The sequence below is a fragment of the Larus michahellis genome, chromosome 2, assembly GCF_964199755.1.
Source record: "Larus michahellis chromosome 2, bLarMic1.1, whole genome shotgun sequence".
In the NCBI taxonomy this organism is placed as follows: Eukaryota; Metazoa; Chordata; class Aves; order Charadriiformes; family Laridae; genus Larus; species Larus michahellis.
This window is the reverse complement of record NC_133897.1, coordinates 91512053-91538994: the sequence shown is the minus strand read 5'-3', so window position 1 is coordinate 91538994 and position 26942 is coordinate 91512053. Positions and strand designations below refer to the sequence as shown.

Here is a 26942-nt window from a genome sequence, read left to right as displayed (position 1 = left end):
AGCTGCCTGTCAGCCCAGGGGAAAAAAACCAAAACAAATACACACCGAGCAACGGGCAGGCCTGTATATGGGCAAGCCCAGACTATTGGTTGGCATGGCTGGCTGTCAGACCTTGGATGGGTCAGTAGGGAAGCTTAGGATACCAGAGGATCATTATGGGGTTTAGTAGCAGTCAGTCCTCTTCTTGTGGTCAGCACTGATGCAGATAACCCAACACAGCACAAGGAGAATTAAAATTATAGTACAGGTAGCAAGGTATTGTGCAACCCAAGCTACAGGATGTGGAAAAGACCGAGGCAGTTCCTTTGATCTTTCTGTCTAAGACATTTCTCTCTGGTTCATGCATCTCCACTCAGGGATGAAGGATAGAGGAAAAAAAAAAGTCTAACAGCTGAAACTCCATGAGCTATTGCACATGTTCCAGTCAGGCACCAGGTGTCTTCTGATCCAGCCACTTTCAATCCTGCAGCTCTTTGTCCTTTGGCACGACAACAGGACTTTATGACTTCTCATGGCTTCCCACCTACAGGCAGCTCTAGAAGACATCAGCTGGGTTGTAGTTGTTGCCAACATGCCGCTACGTGAGTAAGAATAAAAGGTAACAAATTCCCACCATCTTAATCCTCCAGCTACTGTCTCTTTCCGTCCCTGTGCTCAGAAGGACAGCTGTTCACAATAGGGTCATATTTTGTGGTTTTTATCAAAGCACTGGCCTGCTTTGTCTTTGAAATGAAAGTCAAAACTCAAGAACAAGCAGCGTGGGAGGAGGCAGGCACAGGCACTATGTAGTCTTGCATCTGCCCTATCATATTCCCTGGCCTGAGATGCTTTCCCCCACACATTTTTGGGATCTGGTGCTCAGTCCTTCTGCAGTCTCAAGACCTAATATCTGTATGCAAAATCGGATGGGTCACATCGGATTGTTACCATGTGGTCTTGTTAAGGAGACAAGGCTATGAGGGAACTCTGGGGAATACAGAGAATTATTCCTGTACTACTCTTCCTAAGAAACCTCAGTCACAGTCCTAGTAGTGATACATAACAGGGTTTAAGTAGGAAAGAATGGAAGCATCATAGTGTCAGAGTCAGCAAGGCAGAAGGAATATTACATACTGCAGACGGAATATTATATGCTGCAAGCTTCTAGAAATGACACCAGAAGTCTAACTGGAGAGGTCCTGAAGGCTGGACCTCTGCCTTTTATCACCAGGTCAGCCAGTCCAATAGAGCAACTTTCAGTAGTCTTCCTGTAGAAGGAGGAGATGACACTGACCCCACTATCCAACCCGTTCCTGCCCTCCCTTTTATGTCCTGAGCCTAGCCAGCATCACAACGCAGTCTATATGTTGGGGACATTGCTGACCTGGACTTAGTCCAAATAATTTGCCAAAGTGTTCTCTTCAACAATTAACATTTTAATTCTGAGGTGACTCATCTGTGGCACTGTTTGACCACTATCATGACCTGGGCCAATCACTTTCATATCTGCCTGCATTTTCACGTCTCTGCCTAGCAAACAGCTCCCATGTCCACTGCTTCCCACCAATACTTCCTAACTGGAAGAAGTGTTATGACCAAGGAATCTGCCCTGTTAACGGATTCAGGCTCAACCCGTCACCCCTGCAATGCCAAAGTGCTGGTCTGTGCCTTCCCTACACCCTTCAGGCTGCGGTCTGCATCGCAGTTCCCAGGCTGCTGCTGATCATGACTATTCAGGAGCCATGTGGAGTGTGCAGTGCAGAAGAGGGAGCAGAATCCATAGTGAGATGCACAATGGTAGCCAGAATCATAGATCACGCATCCTACCAGAAGCCATGGGATCTCTGCTCCCAGCCTGCATATGCAGAGTGCTGCAGGCACCAGGGCACTAGGGCCTGGATTGACCCTTCTTGGACCGCAGTCGCTGCAGCCAGAACTCTCATAGTGCAGCGAGCTCTGTAATTTACCCAATTTATCTCTTCGTTCCATCCCGGAGAGGAGTGAAGTACCACCTCTTTCCCTCCCCTTTGGAGCCACCTGATGCCTCTTTGTGGACGACACCAGATCCACCCCATACCTTGTGCCTACTTTAGCTGAAATGTTGCCCTTTATGGCGGCGGGCACCCGGCCAGCCCTCCTGCAGCCAGCGGCTGGGCGTGCAAAGGGCCAGCGTGTCTGCACGCAGCTCCGTCCCATTCAGCCTCTCCCAGCAGCTGCTGCGGGGGTGATGGGGACAAGCAGATCTTTTTTCAGACCCCCTGGGGATAGGCTTCAACAGGTCCATTTATTCATTGATTTAAGAAATCCAGCTGCAATTACGGTTAAGCCGCTGAGAAAAGGAGCCCAGGCTGGGGACTTGGCTCAGGGCAGGGCTTTTGCCACTGTGCTGACTGCTGTGCTTGCTTCATCGTAATCCTGTCCACACCACCATCACAGGCATGATGCAGTCGCAGAGCTGATTCCATCACTTAGCCACATATCACACAACTTTTTTGCAGCAGAATCCCCTTCTGACAAAGTCTCAAGGCTCTGTGATAAAGGAGACAGAGAAACAGTCCTGGTCATCGCCACTGCTCAGTGCCAATAGCCTCTGTCACATCATCCCTGATCGTCATTGGCATGATTGTCTCCTGCAACAAAACAGCCTTGGTCCTGTTGGAATTGGAGAGTTTGATCTGTTTCCCCAAGGATGTCAGTGTTCCACCAGTTCAGGTTTGCCTTAATTTGGAATAAACCCTAAAATCGCGCTAATCCTTTTTCGTCAAGACAGTTTTGCACCTTGCACCCAGCCCTGCTGAGACCACTGACTGCCACGCTGAGCAGTTCCAAAGCAAAGAAACTGGGAGCCCCAGACATTTCCAGCTGCAACACAGAGCGTCCTCAAAAGGAAAAAAGTCAGAATCACAGCACGGTTGATGCTGGACAGGACCTCTGGAGATTGCCTAGTCGAACATCCTGCTCAAAACAGAGACAGCTAGAGCAGGTTGACCAGGGCCTTGTCCAATCAGCTTTTGAATATCTTCAAAGACAGAGACACCACAACCAATGTTCCAATGTTTGGCCACCATCACCATAGAGCCATTTTTCTTATGTTTAAATGGAATTTCCTGCATTTCAGTTGGTACACATTGCCTCTGTCCTGTCACCCAGTACCACTGCAAAGACTCTGGCTGCGTCGTTTTTATACCCTCCCATGGTTATTTACACATATGGATAAGAATAGAATAGCATAGAATAGAATAGAACAGAACTATAGAATGGTTAGAGTTGGAAGGGACTTTAAAGACCATCTAGTTCCAACCCCAATGCCATGGGCAGGGACACCTCTCACCAGAGCAGGTTGCTGGAATAGACTAGACTAGACTAGACTAGACTCTTTCAGTTGGAAGGGACCTACAACGATCATCTAGTCCATCTTCCTGACCACTTCAGAGCTGACCAAAAGTTAAAGTATGTTGTCAAGGACACTGTCCAAATGCCTCTTAACCAGTGACAGGCTTGCGGCATCGACCACCTGTCTAGGAAGCCTGTTCCAGTGTGACCACCCTCTTGGTAAAGAAATGCTTTCTAATGTCAAGTCTGAATTCACTTAATGTATGCTTTATTGACTTTGCACAGTATATCTTCTTAATCAATACAGCATACTGTAATTTTCTTTACATCAATAGGTCATGCTTCACAAAGATTGTGTAGCATAACACTATGAATTTACTTCATCAAACACAACTTTATTATCAAATAGAATGCTGAGTGTCACATTCCAGAAAGCCACATTCCTGTTCTATAATTTGCTATTGGTAAGCATCTGCATCAGATTTTCCATTACGTTTCACTGGATAGTTGTCGGTTACCTGGCCTATAGATCCATTAGTCTTCAGGCTTCTCCACTTCAAATACAGGAACTGTGTTGGTACCTTAACACTCCTCTGCTATTCCCACAGTAATCAAAGAGTAATTAAAGCCAAATCTCAGTGGGCCAGAGTTGAGCAGCATTTGTTACTTTTTTGGGTAATGAAAGATTCTAAGAGATGGAAGCAGACAGAAGAAAACTGTATCTTGAACAGGATGAGAATGATGCTGGTTGGGGAGTCAGGAGGAAGACACAAGGGATAAGTGATGTAGAGAGCAGGAAAAGTACAAAAGAGTAGTATGGAGGTGATGTTACTGAGAGAGAAATGAGCGAAAGGTGTTTACCAGGTGATGGGTAGTAGAAAGGGAGTGTTAGTGGGAAAGGTAAGTAATGGTAAAATGCTAGAGGGTGAGAAGAAGCTGGAAAAAGAGAGATGAAGGTTGAGGAACTACATAAGAGTGTGTGCAGGAAAGGATCTGAGGTGAAAGAAAAGCTGGGATGATAGAAAGTAAGGTGATGGAACTACGCATTTTAGAAGTTATGAAACCACTGAGAATGGAAAATGAGCTGAGGATGTTTCCAGCAATAGGATTGGGCTAAGAGCTGGAAGGGATTACCAACAGCATAGTCCTGGGGGCTGGAAAGAGGCAGCAAAGTAAGAAGGGCTTCTAACCCCTAATTCTCTCCATGCTACCTTTTCCCAGGATTAAAATGTGCACCTAGAAAGACATTGGGGGATTAGGAGAGGTGCGTTGCTTGGGAATGGTCAAAGTAGTAATAGGAAATGGGAGAAGGAAAGTCTTCTAGAGGGATAACCGGGCATCTAGAAGAGTGTGAATTGCATTCTCTTAGGATCTGAAGGCAATGCAAGGGAGGAGGTGTGCTTGGGCTGGTGTTGGGTAGTCTTGGAAACGGTTCCTTGTGACTGAAGGATTCAGGAGAACAGAAGCAGAGAAGAAGCAGTAGTAGGGGCTCATACAGAGCGGGGATGGCTCTATCAGGAGGGCACAGTCAGTCTGGAGGAGGATGGGGAGTGAGAGCAAGGCAACGGCGTAGGACTGCTGGGAGGTATCGCTACAGGAATTTTGCCAGAGTTATTTGTACGGATAAATTTATGCAACCTGTGGTTACAGCTTCTCTGTTAGCCTTTCCCAGTGATGCCCAGGCTGACCACCCTCACACTGCTACTGTCTTCTCAGCTGAATCTTACACGTGGACATTCGTGGCGGTGAGTTCACATTTCCACATGCACCTAAGCCTGTCGAGGAGAGAGAGGGGTGAATTGTACTTCAGCAGGGCTGTTGGTGTTTGCAGAATGCCATTTTCCTGAGTGACGGTAACTAGAGGGGGACACTTGTGCAAACTGACACTGAGACCCCTGCTGCTAACAACCCTCGGCGCAGAAGAGCCCTTCTGTCATTTGGTCCTGAACACAAGGAAATGGGAAGAAATGCATGTCTGTGAGCAGGTTGCAATGTGCAATTCTCCATGGCTTTCTCCAATAGCCCACCTCCATGGCTCCCACCACCTTCTCAGTGCCATCACCAGTCCCCAGCTACCCTCTGCAGCCACATGCTGGGGGCTCCCCAGCATCTCCACCCCACTGGCCTGAAGCCACCCTTCAGGGGTCCTGGTGGGGGCCCAGGCGGCATCCAGGAGTGGTCCCTGCCTTGCACAGGTTGTCCTGAGGTGGCCGCAGGCTCTGTCATGCCCCTGCTCTCCCACAGCAAGTGGGCCCCCACAGGCATTTTATTAAGAGGGAAAAAAAGCCACATACAGAAACACAAAAGTACATATTTTGCTCTATTTTGAAACAAAGCAGGTGCTGCAGCCCGTAGAAAATGCCCTGGAGTCCCTGTGGCCAGGAAGACAGAGGATACTTCACATGTGGAGAGTGGTTTCCAAGAGAAGCCCAAAGGAAGATCAAAGGAAGCACACGGAGGTGGCACTGGGCAGCACTGAGCCGTGGGGTGAGGACCGCCAGTTGGGGAAGGAGCCTGGCTCCATGGTGTCAGGGACAGTGCTGCAGAGAAGTTGCTCTCTGAGTCACCATGGCCTCTCACACCCAGGCCACTGTGGTGCCCCAGACCCCGAAGCTTCTTGCAGGGTGAGACCCACCTTCCCTCCCCACAATGGGGACCAGGCTCTAGGGCTTCACCACAGCCTCCTCGCTGTGCCCATCCTCCATCCGCCAAGGGCAATCGACATAGCGCAGTGCCCCGCTGACAGGGCTACGCTTGGCGGGATCCAGGGCCAGCAGGCTCCGCAGCATCAGGGCGGCCTCAGCCGTCAGGCGTTTCCAGTGGCGGGGCAGGTTCTCCTCCAGGCCCGTCTCCTGCCACAGCATGAAGTCCTCAAAGAAAGGGTCATCTGGCAGGCTCTGCTCCCAGGGGAAGTAGCCAGTCAGCAGGCAGAAAAGCAGCACGCCAAAGGCCCAGGCGTCCAAGCTAGTGTCGATGGGCACCCCCTGGGCATTAGTGGTGTTGCTCAGCTCGGGGGCGGTGTAGGGGATTACCCCGGCCACCAGCTTGAGCTTGGTACCCTTGGGCCGCGTAAGCCCAAAGTCAGTCAGCTTGATGCGCCGACACTCAGGATCGAAAAGCAGGACGTTCTCAGGCTTGACATCACGGTACACGAGCCCTCGGCTGTGGATGAACTCCAGCGCGCTGACAAGCTGCTTGGCACACTGCTTAGCGGCTGGCTCGGGGATCCCGTCCTGCACAGGGAGGGAGACAGGGTGTTACGGAACACGAAGGGCTCCTTAGCAGCCCTGCCAGCCGGGCTCTCACCTGCATGCTCTGCACTGGGAAGGCCATTGCATTTCTGGTCTTGCAAGCCTGAAGCTGCTTCAGCGCTGTAGACCCCAGAGAGACACACAGCCCATTGCCTTTATTTGCCTCCCTCCAACCCACCCAGCTTACACAAGGGCCACACGCTACAGTCCCAGTCCCCATGGCCTTGTAGCAGCACTCACCCGGGGTTTGATGATGGAGATGAGGTCTTTGTGCAGTGCTGGTTCATAGAGGAAGCCATAGTACTGGCTGGACTCGATGGCAATTCCAAACATGCCAATGATGGCAGGGTGGGTGGCGAGGGAGAGGGCCACGCAATACTCATACAGGAAGGTGTGCAGCTTGGTACTGGCTTTTGGTAGCAGCTTGAGAGCCATAGGAGTCCCTAGGGATGGGAGAGTAGGTTAGACTCTCCTGAGAGTCTCTCACACCAAGGCCAGACAGAGGGCACTGAGCAGCCATGGGTCTGGACACTCACAGGCATAGGGAGCCTCTGGCCCGAAGCTTTGTGTGGTTTTATCCTGTGGACACCAGATCTGGGAGCAGGCACTGCTGCTGGTGTGAGTTTTGAGCCAGTCAGTGCATGCACAGGAGCACTGGGCAGAGCAAGGGAAATTCAGGCTACGTGGGCCCATCAGTCTGAGCTGGGACTACTGGGGAAGAGTAGTGTCAGGACCCTGTGGGCACTCATAGGCCTTAATGGCCTTGGCCAACCCCACCAAGGACCTCCACTCACACCCTCTGTCCATGGGCCTTAGGGCAGGATTTAAGGTCAGGCTCGGGACTCCACTCCCTGCCTGAGCTGTGTGGTTGGAGTGCTGTTTTCCAGCTATATCACATCCATGATTGTGTCTAGCCATGAACCCTATTGATTCTGATTTGTGGATTGACTTCCTGGCTTGACCTTGGACCTGCCTCATCACTATAACCATGCCTGATGTTCTGGCCTGCCCCCTGTCATCACCTGCTCCCTTGGCTGAGGGCAGTGGGATGGTCCCTGGCTGGAGAGATCCCTGTCATGCTGGTCTCTCTGGGGACCACCCACCGTGCCTGGTGCCTGGGCCAAAGGAACCACCAGCCCACCCAGCACCCTGGCGAATGGAGAGTAGGCAAGGCACAGTAGTTCACAGGGTGCAGTCAGTTCCTTACCTCTCTGCCTGTGGGTCACTAGCATCACGTGGCCATACTTGCCCCTGCCCAGCTCCCGAATAACCTCATAGTGTTCGGCCACCTCAGTGCGCACCAGGTTCTGAGCTGTGATCTCCAGGAGCTCATCAAGTACAGTTGGTGCCGCTGTCCCTGTTGCTGCCACAGCTGAGCTCTCGGCCATTGCTGAGTGCTGCAGAAACATCACAGCCCGAATCAGGAACATCACAACATGCACAGAGAAAACCAGATTGGACACACCATGCCAACCATGCCATGGCAGGGGATATTTCTGCTACTTGGAGCCTGAGAACTCTTGCAGCTGTGCTGGAGTTGACTTTGTGCTTTTATACACTACACCTCTGGGCAAAGCCCCTCATCATATAAAAGGTCCCTGTATTGAAAGGAACCTCCTTCAGCCTTCTAATCCTTTCTGGCCTCCAGACAGATGCTTGGCTCTCTCGAATTGTAGTCCCTGGTGCCTCTTGTTTCAAAGACCTGGCTTACCTTTGTCAGCTGTACTAAAGCTTGGCCTTCCAGGCCTCCTCTTATTCTAGTCTCCAAGGTGTGAGGCAACAAGCAAAACATTAACAGAGTCCCAGACTATCAAGCATGACCCATCCCTCTTGCTCTCCTTAGCCTACTCCAGCAAGACCGTGTCTCTCTGCTCAGAAACCCACCCCTACTGCTTATTGAAGAAAGTTCTTGAGGTAGCAGCAGAGACAGACTTGGCCCTTAGTCAGAGGCACAGCTAGTCCATAACAAAAAAAGGATTAGTAGTCAGAGGCAGCTATGCTCTGAGCAAGCCAAAAGGAGCTCAGTACCTCACATGCCTGCTGACATTTCTGACCCAAAGTCACTCATCTGTGCAGCCAAGAAACTTAGGCAGGAAGGAAGCTCGGACATCAATAGCATTTTGAGCTACAGCCAGCTGCTTCTTACCCATTTCAGAGAAATACTTTTTCAGCCCCCCCCAGCGGCTACGTTTTAAGGCACCTGTGGCAGCACCTTCCCCCCTGACTACCTCCCTGTGCTCTGAACACAGGCACCCCTGGGCCTGGGAGCCCCTCCTGGCTTTGGAGCAAGCTCACAGAATGAGTCACAGGATGGTCAAGGTGAGAAGTTACCTCTGGACATCACCTATTGCAACGTCCTGCTCAGAGGAAGGTTAACTCAAGCAGGTTGCTCAGGATTATGTCCAGTCCAGGTTTGAATATCTCCAAGGATGGAGACTCCACAACTGCTCTGGGCAACTTGTTCCAGCCTTCAATCACCTTTATGTGGCCTCACTAGGGCTGAGTAGAGAGGAAGGATCACCTCCCTCAACCTGCTGGTAATACCTAATGCAGCCTAAGAGCCTGAGGGTTGCAGAATTGTTGGATGCGTCTTAAACAGCGTGCAGCAAGACAGAGCTCCGGTGTAAATCCAGTGGCTCATCTCCGCACCTACAAACTCAGAACGTTTTTCCATTAAACATTCTGACTCACATGACACCTTTTCAGGGAGGGAATAGGACCTCACATTGCTAAAAAGGAAAGTGGCATCCTGGGAATATGAGTGGGAGCAGAAAGAATGAAGCCTTTTCCCTTGCTTTTTATGTGTCTCTATCTATGACTAGAGCTTATTACAGTTCCTTCAACTTCCAGCCCCTACTGCTGCTAAATCTGGTCATTCTTAAGAATTCAGTAATTTAGCGACAGAATTATTTAAACCTAGGAAAACTACAAAAAGGCTGGATTCATACAGGGGGACTGGGACAAGTTGTGGGAGAGATCCCCTTCTTTTCCCTTCCCTTCTCGCCTAGACTGCATTGCTAAATCTTATCCAATTCAGAAGTATCAAGTAATTGGCCCTACTTTCCTGCAAAGGCTTTTTCTTGGTGTGAGAGCCAACAGCAGTCAAGGTTGGTACAGTCCATAAGGAATTCAACAATGAACAAGTGTGTGCATGGGAGGGGATGAACAGAGGGCTGGGGAGAAACTCACAGGGAAAGATGGCCTGGAAAGTATTTTAGAGATTTTGCTTTGATGTCCTCCTGTTTGCTGCCCAGCCAGTACAACTTCTGAAATTCCACACAGCAAGAGCATCACAGAAACCGCAAATGGACCCACTCTGCCACTGACATTTCCAAACTGGTGTTGCCACATATAGGTGTTAAAACTAATAGCTCAAAAAGCCTTTTAAAAAGTCCTAGCTTGGCATATAGAGAAAAAATTTAAAATGTAGTTGATCTTTGAAAGACATAGACCTTCCCTTGATATTAGATAGGGTAAAGCCACACTAAATAGAGAGTGGAGCATCAGGAGAGATGTCTGCTTATCTTGTGCAGAACGTATTAAATTTATATTTGTGACGAAAATATCAAAAGATCTTTTCTGTGTGTAAGACATTCCTTCTCCTATATCAAATTCATGGTCATATACAAGTTCTTGTCATCAAATGGTTTGTGATCTTCTCAGATAACTTAATTTCTCAAACTTGAGTTAGATAAAATTTCTTCCCTTGTAGGCTGGCCACCTGTTAGTGCTATCTATTCCAAAGGTTAGAATCTTCTTGCTGCATCCACTTAATGTATTATTCAATAACGATATTCTTTTCAAATATCTATTAGTTAATCTGTTTTTATTTCTATTGAATAATTTATTATATGATTCAGCTATTCCATTTTTTATATGATTCATTACTTCTCTCCTATTTTCTGTGTGAAAAGGTGCTTTCGTGAATGGGAGGATATGCTTCTCTGTATATTCTTGGTTCTCACGCCAGCTTTGGCAGTCAAAACATTTCAGTCAATAAGTTTTTGCCATTAAAAATAATCCAAAAAACTCTTGTTGTGTTCTTTCACTCTACATTTCAAGTGAACTGCAATATAGGTGACAAGGATCCTTACTTCCATGTGTGGCCCGCTGGTATGGGAGGGCAGATTGTTTGGATACGGAGTGGAGCACCAAAGGGAAATAGCCAGCCTGGAAAAACAGATCAGCCAGAGGATATGTGTAGAGTGTCTTGAGGGACAGCGGCAATCCCTGTGGGTCTGGTCAGGCCTCCATATGAAGGAAGCCCTACCTGCATTCACTCCAGAACAGTTTGCAGGCTTTGGTCCTTGCTGCCCTTGAGGAAACTGATTACAGGACACAGTCCATACTTCATGAAATAGCCAAAGCTGTCAGGTGTTTCTCTAAGATACCACTTCCACTAGCTAGGAAGCTAAATGAGGAACCAATTTGTGTCACCACTGAGTAGAGTGTGCCTAGGTGCTCTTATTTTTCCTCCACTATCCTTCCTGTGCTTCATCCCCACCAGAGGTCCTGTTATCAGGCTGTTGATATGTGAGAAACCCAAAAGAGTCTCTAATTACAGCAGCAAGAAATTCACATCCTTTCCACCACTGGGAGATGCTTCCCAACTTCCTGAGGAGCTGAGGAGGAGCTAGCCTATGGAGATCCAATGTGTTAGTCTAAGTAATGTTATTCTGGTTCTTTAACCAAAATGCTTAATATATTTGGTCCAGAAAATCACTTCATACATGTCAAGAGCCAAAGGTAGTGTAATCTCTGCATAACAGAGATGGTGGTATGACGACAGAATCACAGAGTTGTTTAGGCTGGAAGGCACCTGCTGAGATCACCTAATCCAATCCCCCTGCTCAAGCAGAGGCAGCTGAAGCAGGTTATCTAGGAAGGTGTCCAGTCATGTTTTTAATATCTCTACAGATGGAGCCTCCACAACCTCTTTGGGCAACCTATCATGCTTTTTGATCACCTTCACAGTAAAAAACAGAAAACAAAAAAAAGAAAACAGGTGTTTTCTTGTGTTTAGATGGAATTCCTTATGTTTTAATTTGTGCACATTGCCTCTTGTCCCGTTAAGGAGCACTACTGAGAAAAGCCTGGCTTTCTTTTCTTCATTCCTTCTCATCAGGTATTGACATACACCAACTGAGCTTTCTCTTTTCTAAGCTGAAGAGTTTCAGCTCTCTCAGCCTCTACTCATATCAAAGATGCTCCATTAAAACTGACCTTGAGCATATGGCATGTAGGGTTCATTCTCTTGTCTGACCTTCTACAGAGCTTTAACCCAAACCAAATAACCAATAACATTTGGGGCACCTCTCACAAAAACTCATGTAGGCTTGATACAAAGCCAGTCTTTGGTCAACTGTAAAAGCTAATGTTAACATTCTTGCTGCGATGTATTTATATGATATCCTAACCCAAATTTACCTAACATGCTGCTGAAGTTTCTCAGCTAGAGAATTGAGTGTTTTAGTGCCTGTTGTATTTCTTCTTCTGACTCTTGCAGGATTTGCATGCGTTGTGGTCGGGGGTACAACCACAGCCTATGAGAACATATTTTAAACTACTTAGATTGAGTAAAACTAGCAGGGTACAGACTGAAACTCAGGCTTTGTATTTAACCAATGCTTTACTTCGGCTTCACAAACGGTTTGGCACACTGCTTCTGTGGTGCCTACATCAGTTAGTTTAAAAACAGATAGGATGCTTCCAGAAATTGTAGTCACATTTTAAATTTTGAATAAACACCTCCATGCTTTCTGATCAAGACACCTCTCAATCTTCTTATAAGTTAAATGCCTCTAAACAACCTTCTGTCCAATTCTCAAACCAAGGCCTTTTGTCCAGCTCTCAGATCCATTTTATGGCTCTTTTCTGAAGCCTCATCAATTTTTCTCCTGGGGGAATGCCTCCTGTGACGCATTCAGCTAGAATTAACCCTCTGCCTCATGCTGAGGCCCCAAGATCTCTTTAAGCAGGAGCACCACACTGAGAAGCTGCACAGTCTTATACATCTGTTATGACTCCAGAGTTTTTCCAAATTACTCGGGAGTTTTTTGGGGAAAAACTCCACTTCCTCTTCGCACCCCTTTCTCGGCGTTGCCCGCCTTGTTTCTAGCTGAATACTTTTGCACCACCTTTAATAAAGCACATTTTGCTCAAACGGACTTAGCGTATCAAGTAACTCAGCTCGGTTGGTGTCCCTGTTGTTATCAAGCCATTGCATCCTTGCATCCATTTCTGTCTAGGGACTGTGTAAGGACCCTATCTGCAGGGGTTTCCCATCAACCTGTAAACTGCTGGTGGGAGTTCAGAGCAGTTCTCAGCCCCGTATTGGTTCATACAGCACCTGCCGGAAATGTCCCATTCACTGATCGTTCCCTGAAAGCTATCTGTACAAATTCATCCTGGCATTGGTCAAAATCAATAATCCACACATTTTTAACGAATTTAAAAATAAGCCCAGTATAGTGGAAATCGATGTATTTTATTGGTGTCCTCATCCTACACAATCAATTTTGTTAAATCCTGACTCCGTTATAATACTTTTACGTTTGTCAACGATCTAGAAGAAAGCATTGAAATCATCCAGAAAATGTTTGCAAATAACACAAAAGGGGTTTGGGTAGATAATGCATTGCTTGATAAAACTAGTGCATGCACATACACACATAAAAAAGTATTTCAAACGACCGAAGAAGTCAGGAGTTTAGTCCGGTATTGGGTGACAGAAACAAACAAAAAAGAAAAAAAAAAAAGAAAAAAATTGTCATATTAATCAGAAAAATCTAATCTTCATGCTGCTTTGTAGATAAAACGGGCACTGTGTAAACCCAGAAATGTAGATCTGGTGTAGTCTCACTTCCTTTGCAGGCCTTAATATGTAGGATGATACAGAATTACTCTAGAAAGAATCTTCAGTGATGTAGATAGATACACATTTTAATGGTACAGATACAAGTCTAAGAGAATAATGTACAAGGGTTACTAATGTTGCAGATTCCGCTTTTGCCCAGAAAGCATCAGATGCAGGAAGCATCAGCAGTGAGAGGCAAAGCAGCATTTTCCAGATGCTAAATTAAGAAAATAAGCTTCACTGAAAACAAAAAAATAGGTGTAGCCATTCAGCTTTACATAGACTAAGACAGATTATAACAAAAGAAGAAATCTGTTCTGAGATGATGTGCCTCTTACAGTGAACTCTGGTTTCTGCAGAGGTTCCTACACAGATGCCCTGAGACAGTCTGAAATTTAATCTCTGAAAATCAGCTGAGTTAGGAAAGCTGTATTTCTGAAGAGCTGGCCACCTGCTAATGACTTCTGCGCCAGAATTGAGAATATCGTGCACCAGTGGCTTTGGTATTTTTATTAGAAATGCATTCCTTCCATTTGGTCGGCTTTGCATTCTTCTTTATCTACTATTTATGATGGTTTTTTGAATGTTAAAAATATATATTGACGTGAAAGACTGGTTTCTCTAGGGTAAATTTCCTGAACGCTTCTGGAGGCCAGCTGATGGGTCAACAGAATTAGTTATTGGATGTTTTCCATGTTTTTAATGGTATCAGTGAGATCACAGTTCAGCAAGCTAGCACTGGTGTCCACAATTTGACGGAAAAGGGACCAGAGGAGAACCATGAGAATGACAACAGGGCTGACTATTACGGGGGAAACTTCCAGGGGAGCAGTCTCTTTAGCTTATCAAACAGATAGCGAAGAAGTGACTCTGTCATCCGTATGTACCTTTGTGGGTACTAGAATTCCACAAAAGAGGGCTCTCTCAATTAAGTAAAAGCATTATAATAAAAGCAATAGCTGAAGGTGAAATAAGGCAATTTCAGACCTCAACTGTGGTACAGATTTTGTGAAGAAGGATGTTTGCCCCTAAAAATCTTATCAAACAGTATGGAAGAATAGCCTTCCATCTCTGGAACTTTTAACTCAAGAATGGCGCTTTTTTTCCCTAAAAAGTCCATTCCAGCGCAAACCATGTTTAATACAGGCAAAGGATCAGAAGAGATTGTCACAGTGGTTGTTTCTGGCCTTATTGCTGATAGATTTATGAGCTTCTTTCTAAAACTGGTCGTCAGGCTAATGCATAATCTCACTGCGGAGAACCGCATTACTGTCCCCCTTAGCAGAACTGCGGGTTGCTCTTGTTGGTCAGAAACACCTAGCAGCCTTCCCGGAGAGAGCCCCATAAGCCTCTCCACAGCAAGCAGTATTCCATAATCTCCACGCAGCAGCCTCCTTGGGCAGAAATCGGCAGCAATCTCACAGGGACCAAGCCACATCACACCCTCCTCCCAACCAACCAGCTGGTACCACCCCACCATCCCGCTTGGACACAACCGGACACAAAGCAAACTTTCAGGGCAGAGCCACCTAACGAGCCCACGATCAACCAGACGTGGGAAACGGGTGCACTGGAGTCTCCAAAACCAATTTGTGAAGGGTGGGTGCCCTTTTTCGTTCCTGTCCAGTCTCCTTCATCCTGCCACGGCTGTAACTTCTCTTCCCACGCTCCCTCCCCGTCCCTACCAAGCCTCTCACCTTCTCCAGCAGCGCAGCACTGCCGGCCGGCCGTGGACTGCCTCGCTTCCCCCGCTGCAGCCTCTGGGCTGGGTTCAGCCTGCGCCGAGCAGCCGGAGGGGGCTGCCAGGCATTACGGGGAGAAGCGTGACGCTCCGCCCCTTCCCCATGTCCCTGGTCCTTGGGGGCACAGTGCCTCCCCGCTGAAGGTGACCTCTGGGAGGGAAGAAAAGAGGGGGAATGGGGGGAGGAAGAGGGCTATCCATCTGCCCCATTTATAGTGGGGGAGGTGTTGCAGGGATCGGGGTGGGGTTGTGGTTTCTGCTCTCGCCATACCATCATAAGCCCCAGGGACCCTTTGGCAGACCCACCCTTTTCAGCCCTTCCCTCCAGCTTGGGCTCTCATTACAGCTGAGGGAGCAAAGCCGCTCCCTGGGCTGGTGCATGGTCCTTGATCTGGGACTGTGCCAAGTAAGGGTACGGCCCTGATGGCAGGGCTCAGGATGACCATGGGCTGCCAGTGTTTACTCTTGGCCACCAAAGGGGCCAAAGACACATCAGTAACAATTGCCTGTGCCAGTGAGCATCAGAGACCAGGCACAAACTATAACTGGTTCAAGGTCCCTTCATGGGGCCCAGTGGGTCAGGCTCCTCACGCACACCAGCACTACACTGGAAAAGGTGAAATTATTAATGGTAACTACAATGACTTGCAGATGTTTCATCTATCTGCAGTACCTCCACCTAGACTATCTTCCTGCACCAGAGTCCTCTCTTCCACTTGAGCTTGGAGAAGAAAGCAACCCCTGGAGACACTGACACCATGCAGGTCCTAGGCCTTGGCTCTGAAGCACAGGGGTTTGCTCATAAGGAGATGGATCAGTTTGTATGTTGGAATCAGTGATGTGTACAGCTGTGACACTCCTATGCCACTGGCCTCCCTGTTCTCTAGAGCTGGAGCCATACAGGGGACCTGCAAGGCTTAAGCACCTGGTAAGCCTCTGTAGTGAAGGAAGTAAGGTGAAGGAAGCAAGGTGAAGGAAGCCAGAGATGACAGAGGTGAAAGATACTCTGACAGAGTGGCAGAGCAGACCCCATAACCATAAGCACTCTGAGTCTCCAGCACAGGACTGAACCTTGTTGCCTGCTCTCTGACAGGAGGGTGATTACGCCAAGGGCTTGTCACTCAGTGCTCTGCCCCATGTAGGGGCAGTAAGGCGAGAAGCACTGGACTGCCACCACCCACCTGTGAAGAGCGAGGCTGCTGCTGCACAAAGATGGTGCATATCAGAGGGCAAGAGGAGCAGCACAGTCAGGCTCACAACTGTCCCTGTGCTTCTGGGTAAGAGGTGGGGATTGAGGTTGTGGTGCTGATGCCTAAAGGTCTTGTGCCATTCAAGGCTGCCCCTTCACACTCATTCTTGAAGGATGCTCCAGTGACTGGGAAGGGCCTTCAATGTGCAAAGTCCCTACAGGCAGGAACATTACAGCTGGGGGTGGTGCAAGCATATAGGAGAAATCTATCCAATATCCAAGGATTCGGTACCGGGATAACTGGTGTAGTGTAACCAGTGCTCCCCAGGAACATGGCCCCTGCATTATCTGGACTTCTAGGGGACAGAATGGGTGAAATGACTGTTGCTTCTACTGGAGCCAAAAGTCAGAAATCAAACTAAGAAGTATCTTTGGGGACTTGCTTGAAGTCACAGGTAGAAGACAATGCAGAGCTGGAAATATGATGTAACCTAGACCACTTTCGTCTTCTGTAATGTTGGTCCCAGGCTGTGGACTTGAGATTATGCTGTCTCCAGCCATAGAGAACAGTTTGCCTTCACCACCATAAGCAGCCCACAAAGAATCTTGCAAAAAGCAGTAAGTCAAGGTCGGTTGTGGATGTGCATCCTTCCAGCAAACTCTGTAGGAAACCATTGGAGGTGAATGGAAGAGGGGAGGAATTTCTAGTAGGTATTAAAGGCATTTGTGTTCAGATTGCCTAATCTTGTCCACTGTAAAGACTCCTTCAGATGCATGTTTATGCTTTGTGACACACAAGCATTGGGGGTGGCCTATGATATCTAACAACAAATATTTTATGAAAATGCATCCTTTTCCTCCTCTGAATTATTGTTGGGTTTAGCATGATAAATATCCTGTCCCTTGCATGCCTGGCTCAGAATAGGCAGCACACAGAAAAATAATGGAACGTGCACATGCCCAAGAGCCAGACGTGGCAGCCAGTGTCACAGAGTCATAACAGTGACAACTGCTTGAGGAACAGCCGGACTAAAGCAGATGAAGTGAAGGAACCTCATCAAGAAGGACTCTCCCACACCTCTTTAGTCCTTCCTTCCCTTCCCTTATCCCTCTTCCTTGGCAGACACACAACAGCCCATTTCACACCCATCAGAATAGCAGTTCTTCAAGTACACACTCTAAAGGATCAGGGTTGAAATCCTATTAATGAGTGCTCAAAATCAGACAATGCCAGATGCATGGTTGCAGCCGGAACACTGCCCCTTCAAAGAGAAATCCAGCAGGCTCCAGCAAGTACCCAAAAAGCCACTGAGGGGACTGGCTGCTCCAACACACCACTAGCAGGACACTCAGTTTCTCAAGTGTTGGCCTTCGTGTGAACCCTTTCTCTGCAATATCTCTGGTTAATGACGCTGGTGGTTTCCAGAGAAGGCGAGTTGGGTGGAGAGGTCTGTACTCCTGGTTTGAAGTTACCCAACCCCACATGGCTCCTTAGTTTCCATTCTGTACTATCAAAGGTGCCATCAGCATCTAGGGTGATGGAAGATTTGGTCCTCTTTTGGACCTAAGAGAGCACTCTTTGACACCGCACTGATGTGGAGGCTTATCAGCTGGGACACGTGAAAAAAAGCTGCTGAAATAGGAACATCAGGCTCCTTTACCAGGACCTAAAATGGCACTGCTTTTTTAGTGTTCTAGTCTATAGCAATACTCAGGTTATCTATACAAACTGACCATAAGCAGCTTTTCAGAGCAGTCATCATCCTTCATTTCCAGCATGCATTTTTTCTCAGCCCTTTTCAGAACCAGCTTTGCCCTTGATGCTGGAATGGGAATAGCTCTTTGACTTTTCCCATTGCTTTCCTACTTCTTCTATTAATAATTCTGCAAGCTGACAACAATCTCCTCCCCCCCAGCCTCAGCAGGCAGGCAAGCAAGCCAATATGCAGGGTGCTACAGGGTGGGGGCTGCCTCCTGGACGGAGAGCTGGGACCCTGAGCTCTCCTCGGCACAGGCAGGGTGCTCAGAGGAGCCCACCAGCTGCGCAGACCATTTGTGCTCTGAGGTCATTCAGCGCTACCCCATCGCTGAGGAATCTGCTGGCCGTCTTCCTGACAGCGCTGTACAATGTCCCACCTCGCCTGCCAGCTAACACAACACGCTCAAGCTGAGGCCAGGCCCTGCTCCCCAGAGATGTTTCTCAAGCATGCTCCCCAGCTTCAGCAGAGCCCCTCATACCTGAGAGCTCTGGTCACCTGCTGACTGCCATATCTGCTTCAGAACACCGTGCCTGGTCCCATTTCAGCCTCCTCCCTTCATGTTGCTGTTGGGTGCAGAGTGGTTCGTTCCAAGGGGCAGAGCTAATACATTGGTATCCATGAGCACTGATCCCAAAGCTTTGCAGCAATGCTGGGACGGTGCCCTCCCACCCCTGCACGGGGACAGGGACTCAGAATAGCTGTATTTTTAACCTTTTCTGTTGTGATCTCTCCCAGCCTGTCCTCCAGGGCTTGAAACAATATATGATATCCAGTATCCAAGATGCACAGCAGCCTTCTGCCTGAAGCTTCTCCCAATGACTTATTTGTTGACACAGGTACAGTTAGAGACTGTCCGGGTGGCAGCTGATCTTGCAGCACCCACCATAGCCTGGTGAGATGGTGCCGTCACAGCAGGCTGAGTTGGCTGGGGATCTGGATGGCTTGGAGACAGATCCTTGGGAGGGAAGGTTTGCAGTGGGACTTTGCAGGAGAAAAGGCTGGACTTGCAGAGGAGGAGTGGGACTTAGGTGGTCGGCAGGGTCAACACGTTTTGCTGGGAAAGCTTCCTGCTGTCAAGGCAGAGAGAGAGGCCTGCTGCTCCTAAGTGACAGGGAGCCAGGAGAAAAGGGAGATAGCAAGGCTGGCAGGGCAGGGGCTTGCCAGCCAGGGCTTGTTCCACAGTGTCCCACAACATGAGAGCACAGCATGGGAGCGGTGCAGGCCCTGGGATGGGAGTCGGGTTCAGCTGAGAGTCCAGATTATCAGGTGAGCTTGTAGTGACAAAGCAGGTCCAAGGTCCAGCTGAGAAGTTGATCTGCATGTCAGGGTCAGTCTCAGTGGTGGTAGCCAGTGCCAGACACAGTCCAGTGATTGCCAGGCAGGTCTGAGGTCAAGCCAGGGAGTCAGTCCATGTGTCAGGGTCCAGACAAACAGCATCTATGGCCAGAAAGAGCTGTGAAAGAGGTGGAGACAGACCACAATACAGCTCAGGCAGGGGCTAAAAGCCTAGAGCTGACCTGAAATGGGTGTCCTGGTCCCATGGGCAAAGGTTGGAGATGGAGGCCCAGGTGAGGCTGGTCAGGGCCATCTAGTGCCTGTGAGGCAAGGCAAAATGACGGCTCCTGCCTACCTCTCAATTTTTCAGCAGTTTCATGTCTGCCTCTAACAATGGGCTGGAAAGAAAAGGATGTTCCTGCTCCCCGAGGAAGGCAGAACCCTCCTGTGCTACCTCGCCTCGTTTCTACAGCTTCATCTGCATGGGGCAGCAGGCCAGTGCCCTGCAAATCGTCTTCCATCAACCATCCCCCAGGGACCACTGCTGCTGGGACATTGTCCCCAGTGTTGGTGTCTCGCTGTGCGCAGGCTTTTCCTGGAGCCATCCCCAAAACCGGGAGGAAGCACCTGCTTTCTGACAGGTCTGGGTGGCCGGGGGGGCTGGGAGTGCTCGTGGGTGCACATTTGGGGCACACAAGTCAGCTGGGCTCTGGCGCTGGCCGGGGGCATTGCAGCATCACAGTGCCAGGAGGCTCCGCCCGAGGCCAGTTTGTGCTTCCCCGGTGCCCACCCCAGGGCTGCTTCAGCCAAGGGCCAGAAAAAAGTTTTGTCCAATTTTCTCTGAAATACTTCCAGTGATTTGGGGTCCTCGCTGCCTGTAACACTACCTTCTTCTCTAAAGAAAAGATGCCAGAGGAGAGAAGCTGTAATAACTATAATAAATAGGTATAATAAAACCTTGATGGGAATAAATACGATGAAAATAAATTACTACTCACTGACTCTTCAAAAGACAAGACACAAGAACTAGAGGCAGGTCCAAAACAAACACAAGGCTGACACAGCAAGCCTTCAGCTGTGGACACCTTGCCTCAGGAGAGCATGGGTAATAAACATTTATGTGGTTTCATAAAATAACTGGATGGAGACACTGCAGAGGAAAAGCAATTAAATACAAAGATTCCACATCTGTCTCAGACTGCTGGAGGCTAGGAGAATATTTGTGGGATTTACTACATACTTCCTTGCTTTTATATCTTCCACAAGGAATTTGCCACTGGACGGTCTCACAGACAGGATATAGCATCAAACAGTGTTTTATTCTGATCTGGTTCAGCTGTTCTCATTCATTCCACTAATGAAACGCTGCGGTGGCACGAGTGTGCTGCAGCACCCCTTGGGCAAAGCTAGCAAGGCAACAAGCTCCATGGCCCTGCTTTGCCACCACTTCTCCCAGAACAGCCCAGAGCTGCTATTTAAATAGCTGACTAGTGATTGTCTGTCCTGGGCTAGCTTGTCACCTTCGCAGCCCCTCCCTGCTAGGGTGACAGCTTTCAGATGGGTCGAGGAGGTATGATGGAAGGGAGTTTGCCTTGTGGGTATGTCAGAGGGCTTCCAGAGAAGAAGTGGATGCCAGCCCTAAGCAGTAGCATGCTGGATTATTTGCCCCTTCTCTTCAAAGGCCACCTGCGAGTGCATTGTCCATGGGATGCTACCAGAGGAGTGGGCAGCAAGCCAGCCTTTTAGAAAACAACTCTTTGTCAACTGAAGGAAGCTCTTGGCTTCATGTTGCAGAATTTGGTGAAAGACAGATCTGGATTCACCTAATCCACCACCTTCAAGATTTTATAAACCTCACTCATAACTTCTCTCAGCCTTCCTTGTCTCCAAACTGAAGAGCTACAGCCTTTTCTGTAGTTCCTTGTAAAGCAACTATTCCATCCCTTTGATTGCTGTAGTTGCCCTTCCCTGGGCCTTCTCAAACTCCACCATGTCTGTCTTGAGACCAGAACATCCCCCACTGCTCAAGATCAGGATGCATGGAGGTTTTATTTAGTGCTAAAATGGCACCCTCTGTCTAGCTCTAAATACTGTTGCTAATGGCGCCCAAGACTTTTGGCTGCTGCTGCATAAGCCAGGGTAACAAATGACAACTCCAGGATCTCCTTCCTGATTTGCAGTTGCAGATCTGAGCTCCGAGTTCAGCATCACGTAGATGTGCTAGATTATTTTCCCCAAATGTATTACCTTACATGTATCCATGTTGAAGCTCATCTGACACTTCTCTGCCCAACCACTTAGTTTTGTGGGATCCTTCTGAAGTTCCTTGCCATCAGAACAGTATTTGACCACCCAAGGAAAGTCCGACACCAGCACGACAATGACACAGGATTTCCCTTTACAGAAGCCACACCGACTCTTTCTCAACAGACTGTTATTCACATACTCATGAGTCTTACCCTTCATTATGAATGCCACTCCCTTATCATGGATCAAAGTGGGACTCACCAGCCATTTTTTATAGTGGGGGGTTACACTGGCAATCCATCAGTGCTCTGGCACAGAGACTTTAATGACAGGTTGTATAGCCTGGCCAGAAGTTTGCAGTTCCACATATGAATTCCTTCAGGACTTTCAGGCAAATGTCATGCAGTCCTAGTGACTTATTAACATTTAAAGTATCCATCTGGTCTTACTTCAAACTAAGCTGTCTCCTCTGACTAATCTACTGCAAATATGGAATCAGCAGTGGAAATCTCCCCACAAAACAAGGCATTCCTGATGGAAGGTGGAAGAAGCAATTATATCCCAAGGCTTCTCTCCCAGACAGACATAAAAGAAAGGAGCTTTAAAGCTTCCTATATTCCGCGGGAGAAACATCTGAAGTTTGATGTCTTGGCAAATCCATCTTTCAGCAGCTGAATTCTCATGTCCCTTTCCCAGAAGTACAGTTGCTGGCGTGGCTGTTGCTGCACCTTCCAGGTGATACTATTGAGGGGCAGAGGCCCTCAATCAAGACTGGTCTGGGAAAATATAATACGTGGAAACTGGACCCAAGTGACACTAGGGGGTGATGTTAAACTAAGGAAAAGTGGATTAATTGTATAGATTTATTTAGCTGCTTTGAAATTCAGTTCCACAGAAGTGATCTGTTAAATACAAGCCCTTCTCAGCTGGGGACTCTCAGACTCTGAGCTTCAGCTTTCCTTGTCACTGTGGTCCAATGATCCATATCTGGTATGAGATGACACTAAGTAAATCCCTAGATACATGAATGGCTGAGGACCTGGGACAAAAGTGAACAGGGAAGAGATATGTGAATATGCAGACAGAATCAAAACAGGCAGAAAAACATCCTTATTCCAGTGAGACATTCCTGGATGGACATGTGGGGTGGAGGGTGTGGATTTCAACATCAACAAAACTGCTACCACAATTCTTCTGTCTCCACAGAAAAAGGAGGCAGGACAGTCTTTTGCTGTCTTCAGGCAGACCCCGATCCCTGCTAGTCTGGGTTTACCTTCATGCTATCCTGCCCTGTCGGAGCTGTAGGACCTGTCTGCTGTCCTGCTGTGGTCCCTGGAGATTTTTCAGTTTGCAGAGCCCATCCAGGGAATTGCCCTCTGAGGGATGATCTGCAGGCATGACACAAGCTATAGGATTCCCAGCTGTGCTTCATCCCTAGAGGAGCTCAGATGCAGTTTAAGTCTTCCAGAGAGCAGATTTCATCAGCCTCTGCAACTGCATGAAAATTGAGGCTTCACTCATGAGAGGTTCAGAATCCTCCCACATCAGAGAGTCAGAGAGAGTTGCTGGTGTTGAGGTGTTAGCAAGGATTGTTCCAGAGATGAAAGGAACTCATCCTCCAGATGATCCTTGATCTACCTCTCCTTCATACCCTATCATAACTGGTGGCTCCACCAGTTCTCAGCAACTTCACATGCATGGTAAAACATTACCTCAGTTTCTAATAACAGAACCAGGCAGAAAGGGTATGTCCAGGACAAACATGTCCATCCTATTGTGTTCTGAAACATTCAGGTTGTCATCTTGTTCATGTTATCGTGCAATGGAAGGCTCTTCTGCAATGTTTTTTTTTCCTTACCAGGAACCTCAGGTATTAAGATTATCTTTTCAAAGTCGTCTGTAGTTTTGGCTCCTTGAGTTGGACAGCCCAAGCCTAAGCATCAAAGCTGCCAGCAAGGCACAGTGGACACTAGAGGTGAAGACAGCAAACAGCGCTCAGCACTTCTCAAATTCATGGTCTCGTCGTTCCTAGCAGGACCCCAAAACCGTGCTCACTGTTAGAGGTCTAAACACCAGAGATGTCATGCGAGGCAGTAACGTATCATTATTTCTGACAGTATGGCAGTACAAACAGAAAGCTGTGAAAGAATGTACTGAACAGGTCTGGAAAACTCCTGAGTAGGCTTGGCCAATAGGTGCGGACATACTAAGATGCTAAGCTAGAATGTATTATCCAACCCATGCAAAAGAGGCAACAGAAAAAGAGGTTTTGGCCTCGAGTCACATCTTGTTCTTTTGTACATCCATCAATCCATAGTAACTCCACCAACTACCACTGAATTACTTCAATTTGCAGCACATTTTAGCTCAAATTGCACTTACATGCCAAAGGAGGTAAGTTTAGAATTATTTCAACAAAATTATGTAGTATGAACAGAAACTAGACCTAGAATAATATTTTTTTAAAAAAAACACAACCGAATAAACAAAAAGCCCCACAACCAATACAAAATAGTAAGAACTGGAATGCACCATTCAGTTTTTAAAAGATTTTATTTCCTGGACGTATCTAAAAACATTTTTTTTAAAAAAAGGGGAGGGGTGGGTTGTCCGCAAACTTTCTAAAAACACAAATGCCAGTAATTTCTGGGGAACCCAGAGTACCCAAAGTGACTGTGTATCATTGCCCAACCACCTAGTTTCCTGTGATAAGTGACATTGCTGCCCCTTACCACTGTGCATGTTTCGTTCAGTACCAGCTCACTTCTGCTGAAAAACCTCGCAGCGCAGCTGAGCTAGCAGAAATCACGGGCTTGCGCTGCAAGAAGCTGGTCTTCCCATGTGGGCACATCTATATAAGTTCACTTAAGTCGTGGCTACCGGCATCAGTCTTTTGCTCAGATGAGATTCGAAGTGCTTTTCTCCACAGCCACTGACCCAGACTTGTGAATGCCGCCAGCTGTCGGTGATAAAACCATGACGTTAAGCAGATATTTTCCTCCATTAGGAAAGACACAGGTCAAAGCCTTTTCCATATTGGCCATATAAACTCTTTAAAAACTACCCATCTCTTAGGGTCCCTGCACTATACTCCTCAGTTCCTTCAGAGGAGGAAATGGTTAGGGTATTTGTGATGATCTGGCTGGAGCATGAATTAGGTGCCTCTGTGTAATGTTGCCCAGTGGCTCTCAGCCACAGCTTGAAAAGCTGAAAGCTCTCCAGCTAATGCGTTATTTTATTTCAGTGATCTCATGTTTAAAGCATCGTTTCCTTAGTCTTAGGCTCTCCCATAGGGTCAGTAAATTCCACATTCAAAGAAGATTTTAATTCCTCAGTGAGTGACAAGCTGGAATGATGATTTGATTCCTAATCCTTCTCTTGAAGGGTGAATGGAGCATCTTGTCATTAGTACATCAGACAGATGCTATTAAAGATATCATGGGAATAGCAAACACCAGCAATTCACAGTGAGACAGCTGGAAAATAACAAAACTTGGGTCCGCTCTCCACCTCATCAGCCTGCAGAGGCCTTTGCTAAGACCTCCCTGCCTCTCTCCTACTGGTTTAGCATGATACAGTGCAGACATCTTTCCTCTCCTTTCTCTTACAGCTCTTTTCCTTCCTTCAGAACCGCCATTTCCCAATTTGCCCGGGGGTAGAAGGAATTAATATTCAAGACTTGTTCCACTTTGTTAATTCCTGGTTTATTTCCTTCTCCTTTGAATTGCTTTCCAGCTCCTTGTCTTTCTGACAAAACGTCCTGACGTGTTCCTCTTCAACCCCCTTTGCACCTACCACTTGGCGTTGGCCCAGCAGAACAAGTACATTTGGAGAGGCAGTGAAATTAGGGCTCAGCAAGGGAAGGGGGTGGGTGAGATCCCAGAAAAATCCCAGGTACCCATTTTTTCCCAAGTTGCTTTTGTCTTACTGAGGATTGACTTCCACCATCCCACCAACTTCGCTGTCTACCTCCTGCCACTATTGCTGCGTTCAGCAGTTCCTAGGAATTTAACTTTGCACTGTGGCATAAGATCTACAAATCGCCCTGCAACAGCCATGGAGCAACACAAGGCCACCTGTCTCTTACAGTGCCATTGCTTGCAGGGTGATGGAGAAAGGCTTAGTGACAGCGAGGGGTGTTTATCTTCTCAAATCTCTAGGGCACCTGGAAATAGAACTGTCCCTGCCTTGCCTCGCCGGTGCTGACCCACTGCCTCTCCTTTGAAGCAGATCTCCCTTTAGCTCTTTTCACAGAGGTGCTCTACCTCCACCTAGTACCCCTGGCTTTATACTCCTCTCCAAATGATGTACCTCTTCTAATGATATCTAGTGTTCAGAGCTGATTCTTGGCCCATTACGTCAGGAAGATGGAGGGGAGGCATGGGATACCCATGATTTTTGGGAAGCACCATTACCACCAGTGTTTTTCCCCACCCAGAAACCCCACTTCTGCCTGTCCTGCCTTACCATCTGCCTCCTACACCTTTCACTTGCCTATTTGTTTTTTCAACCCTCTGTCCTCATGGACAGACAAGACATTTAACAGATACTTGGCCAAAGGACTAACCAAAAACAATCTGCAGAGGTAAGGTATATGTGGACTAGTGAAGGTGGCCTTCAAGGGTCAGCCCCAGGTCTCTTTTCCTCTTGTTCACAGTGTTTCTTTTCCTTCCCTCGGAGGTCCTTGAATCCTCTAATTTTCCAACAACTCTCTGATTTTCAGCAACCAGCACCACTCTCTGCCCCCTTCAGTGCCTGACTCCCACACCTTTCCCTTTCACAGGCAACCATGTGCTTCTTCTTCCTCCCACCTGGTGACTCTTCACTCTTTGCCTGTTCCAGTTGCACCACTTCTGCCTCCTTCCTTCCCTGCCCTACCAGAAAGATCCTAAAGCTGTGCCATTTCTTCCTATTTTGTCTGTTTCGGTCTCTGCTGCTCTGCCTCTAACCACCTGCCATAGGTAGCTGCTTGCAGACATTTAGTCTCCAAAAAGAGAGAAAAAGGCAAGAGTGAAGTGTTATACAGACAGATAATTAGGGCTGCACCTCAGCAGTATTTTGCAGAGGCAAAAAAAGACAGGATTATGTGGACTCTAGCCATCTTGCCAGCCACTGCAGTACAAGCCCAGTCCCACTTGGAAGCCCTTTGGCTATGAATAATGATTTCAAACTGACACAACCTGCTGAGATTGTTTAAGCGAAGCGCCCTGCTGACAGGGCTACGCAGCTTTAGCCTGGCTCAGGCTGTGGGTGGAACAAGTGATCTGCTGGATCAAGCACTGTCTGGATGGGCGGTCCCAAAGAGTGGTGG

General features: G+C 47.8%; 1 protein-coding gene across 3 annotated transcripts; it reads right to left on the bottom strand.

Annotated features, from left to right (window-relative positions):
* Window positions 1-2245: 2245 nt before the first annotated feature.
* LOC141739285 (serine/threonine-protein kinase SBK2-like) lies at window positions 2246-15245 on the bottom strand. 3 transcript variants are annotated; one of them, XM_074576212.1, is made up of 5 exons: window positions 15117-15245; window positions 7771-7960; window positions 6804-7006; window positions 5948-6545; window positions 2246-5087 (listed from the first exon to the last, which is right to left on the bottom strand). In XM_074576212.1, the coding sequence occupies exons 2-4, from the start codon at window positions 7949-7951 to the stop codon at window positions 5976-5978; spliced, it is 954 nt and encodes a 317-aa protein (XP_074432313.1). In that variant the 5' UTR covers window positions 7952-7960; window positions 15117-15245; the 3' UTR covers window positions 2246-5087; window positions 5948-5975. The 3 variants fall into 3 exon arrangements, with proteins under 3 accessions (XP_074432313.1, XP_074432314.1, XP_074432315.1); XM_074576213.1 differs by having other exon boundaries at window positions 3561-5852; XM_074576214.1 differs by lacking the exon at window positions 2246-5087 and having other exon boundaries at window positions 5562-6545.
* Between the last annotated feature and the right edge of the window lie 11697 nt (window positions 15246-26942).

Bases quoted from the DNA above. Each gene is read 5' to 3' on its own strand.
- LOC141739285 (XM_074576212.1), bottom strand. From the start codon at position 7,951: ATGGCCGAGAGCTCAGCTGTGGCAGCAACAGGGACAGCGGCACCAACT. The intron at 7,007-7,770 runs GTAAGGAACTGA...TCCCATCCCTAG, and splicing joins AGTGACCCACAGGCAGAGAG to GGACTCCTATGGCTCTCAAG. The intron at 6,546-6,803 runs GTGAGTGCTGCT...CTCCCTGTGCAG, and splicing joins TCTCCATCATCAAACCCCGG to GACGGGATCCCCGAGCCAGC.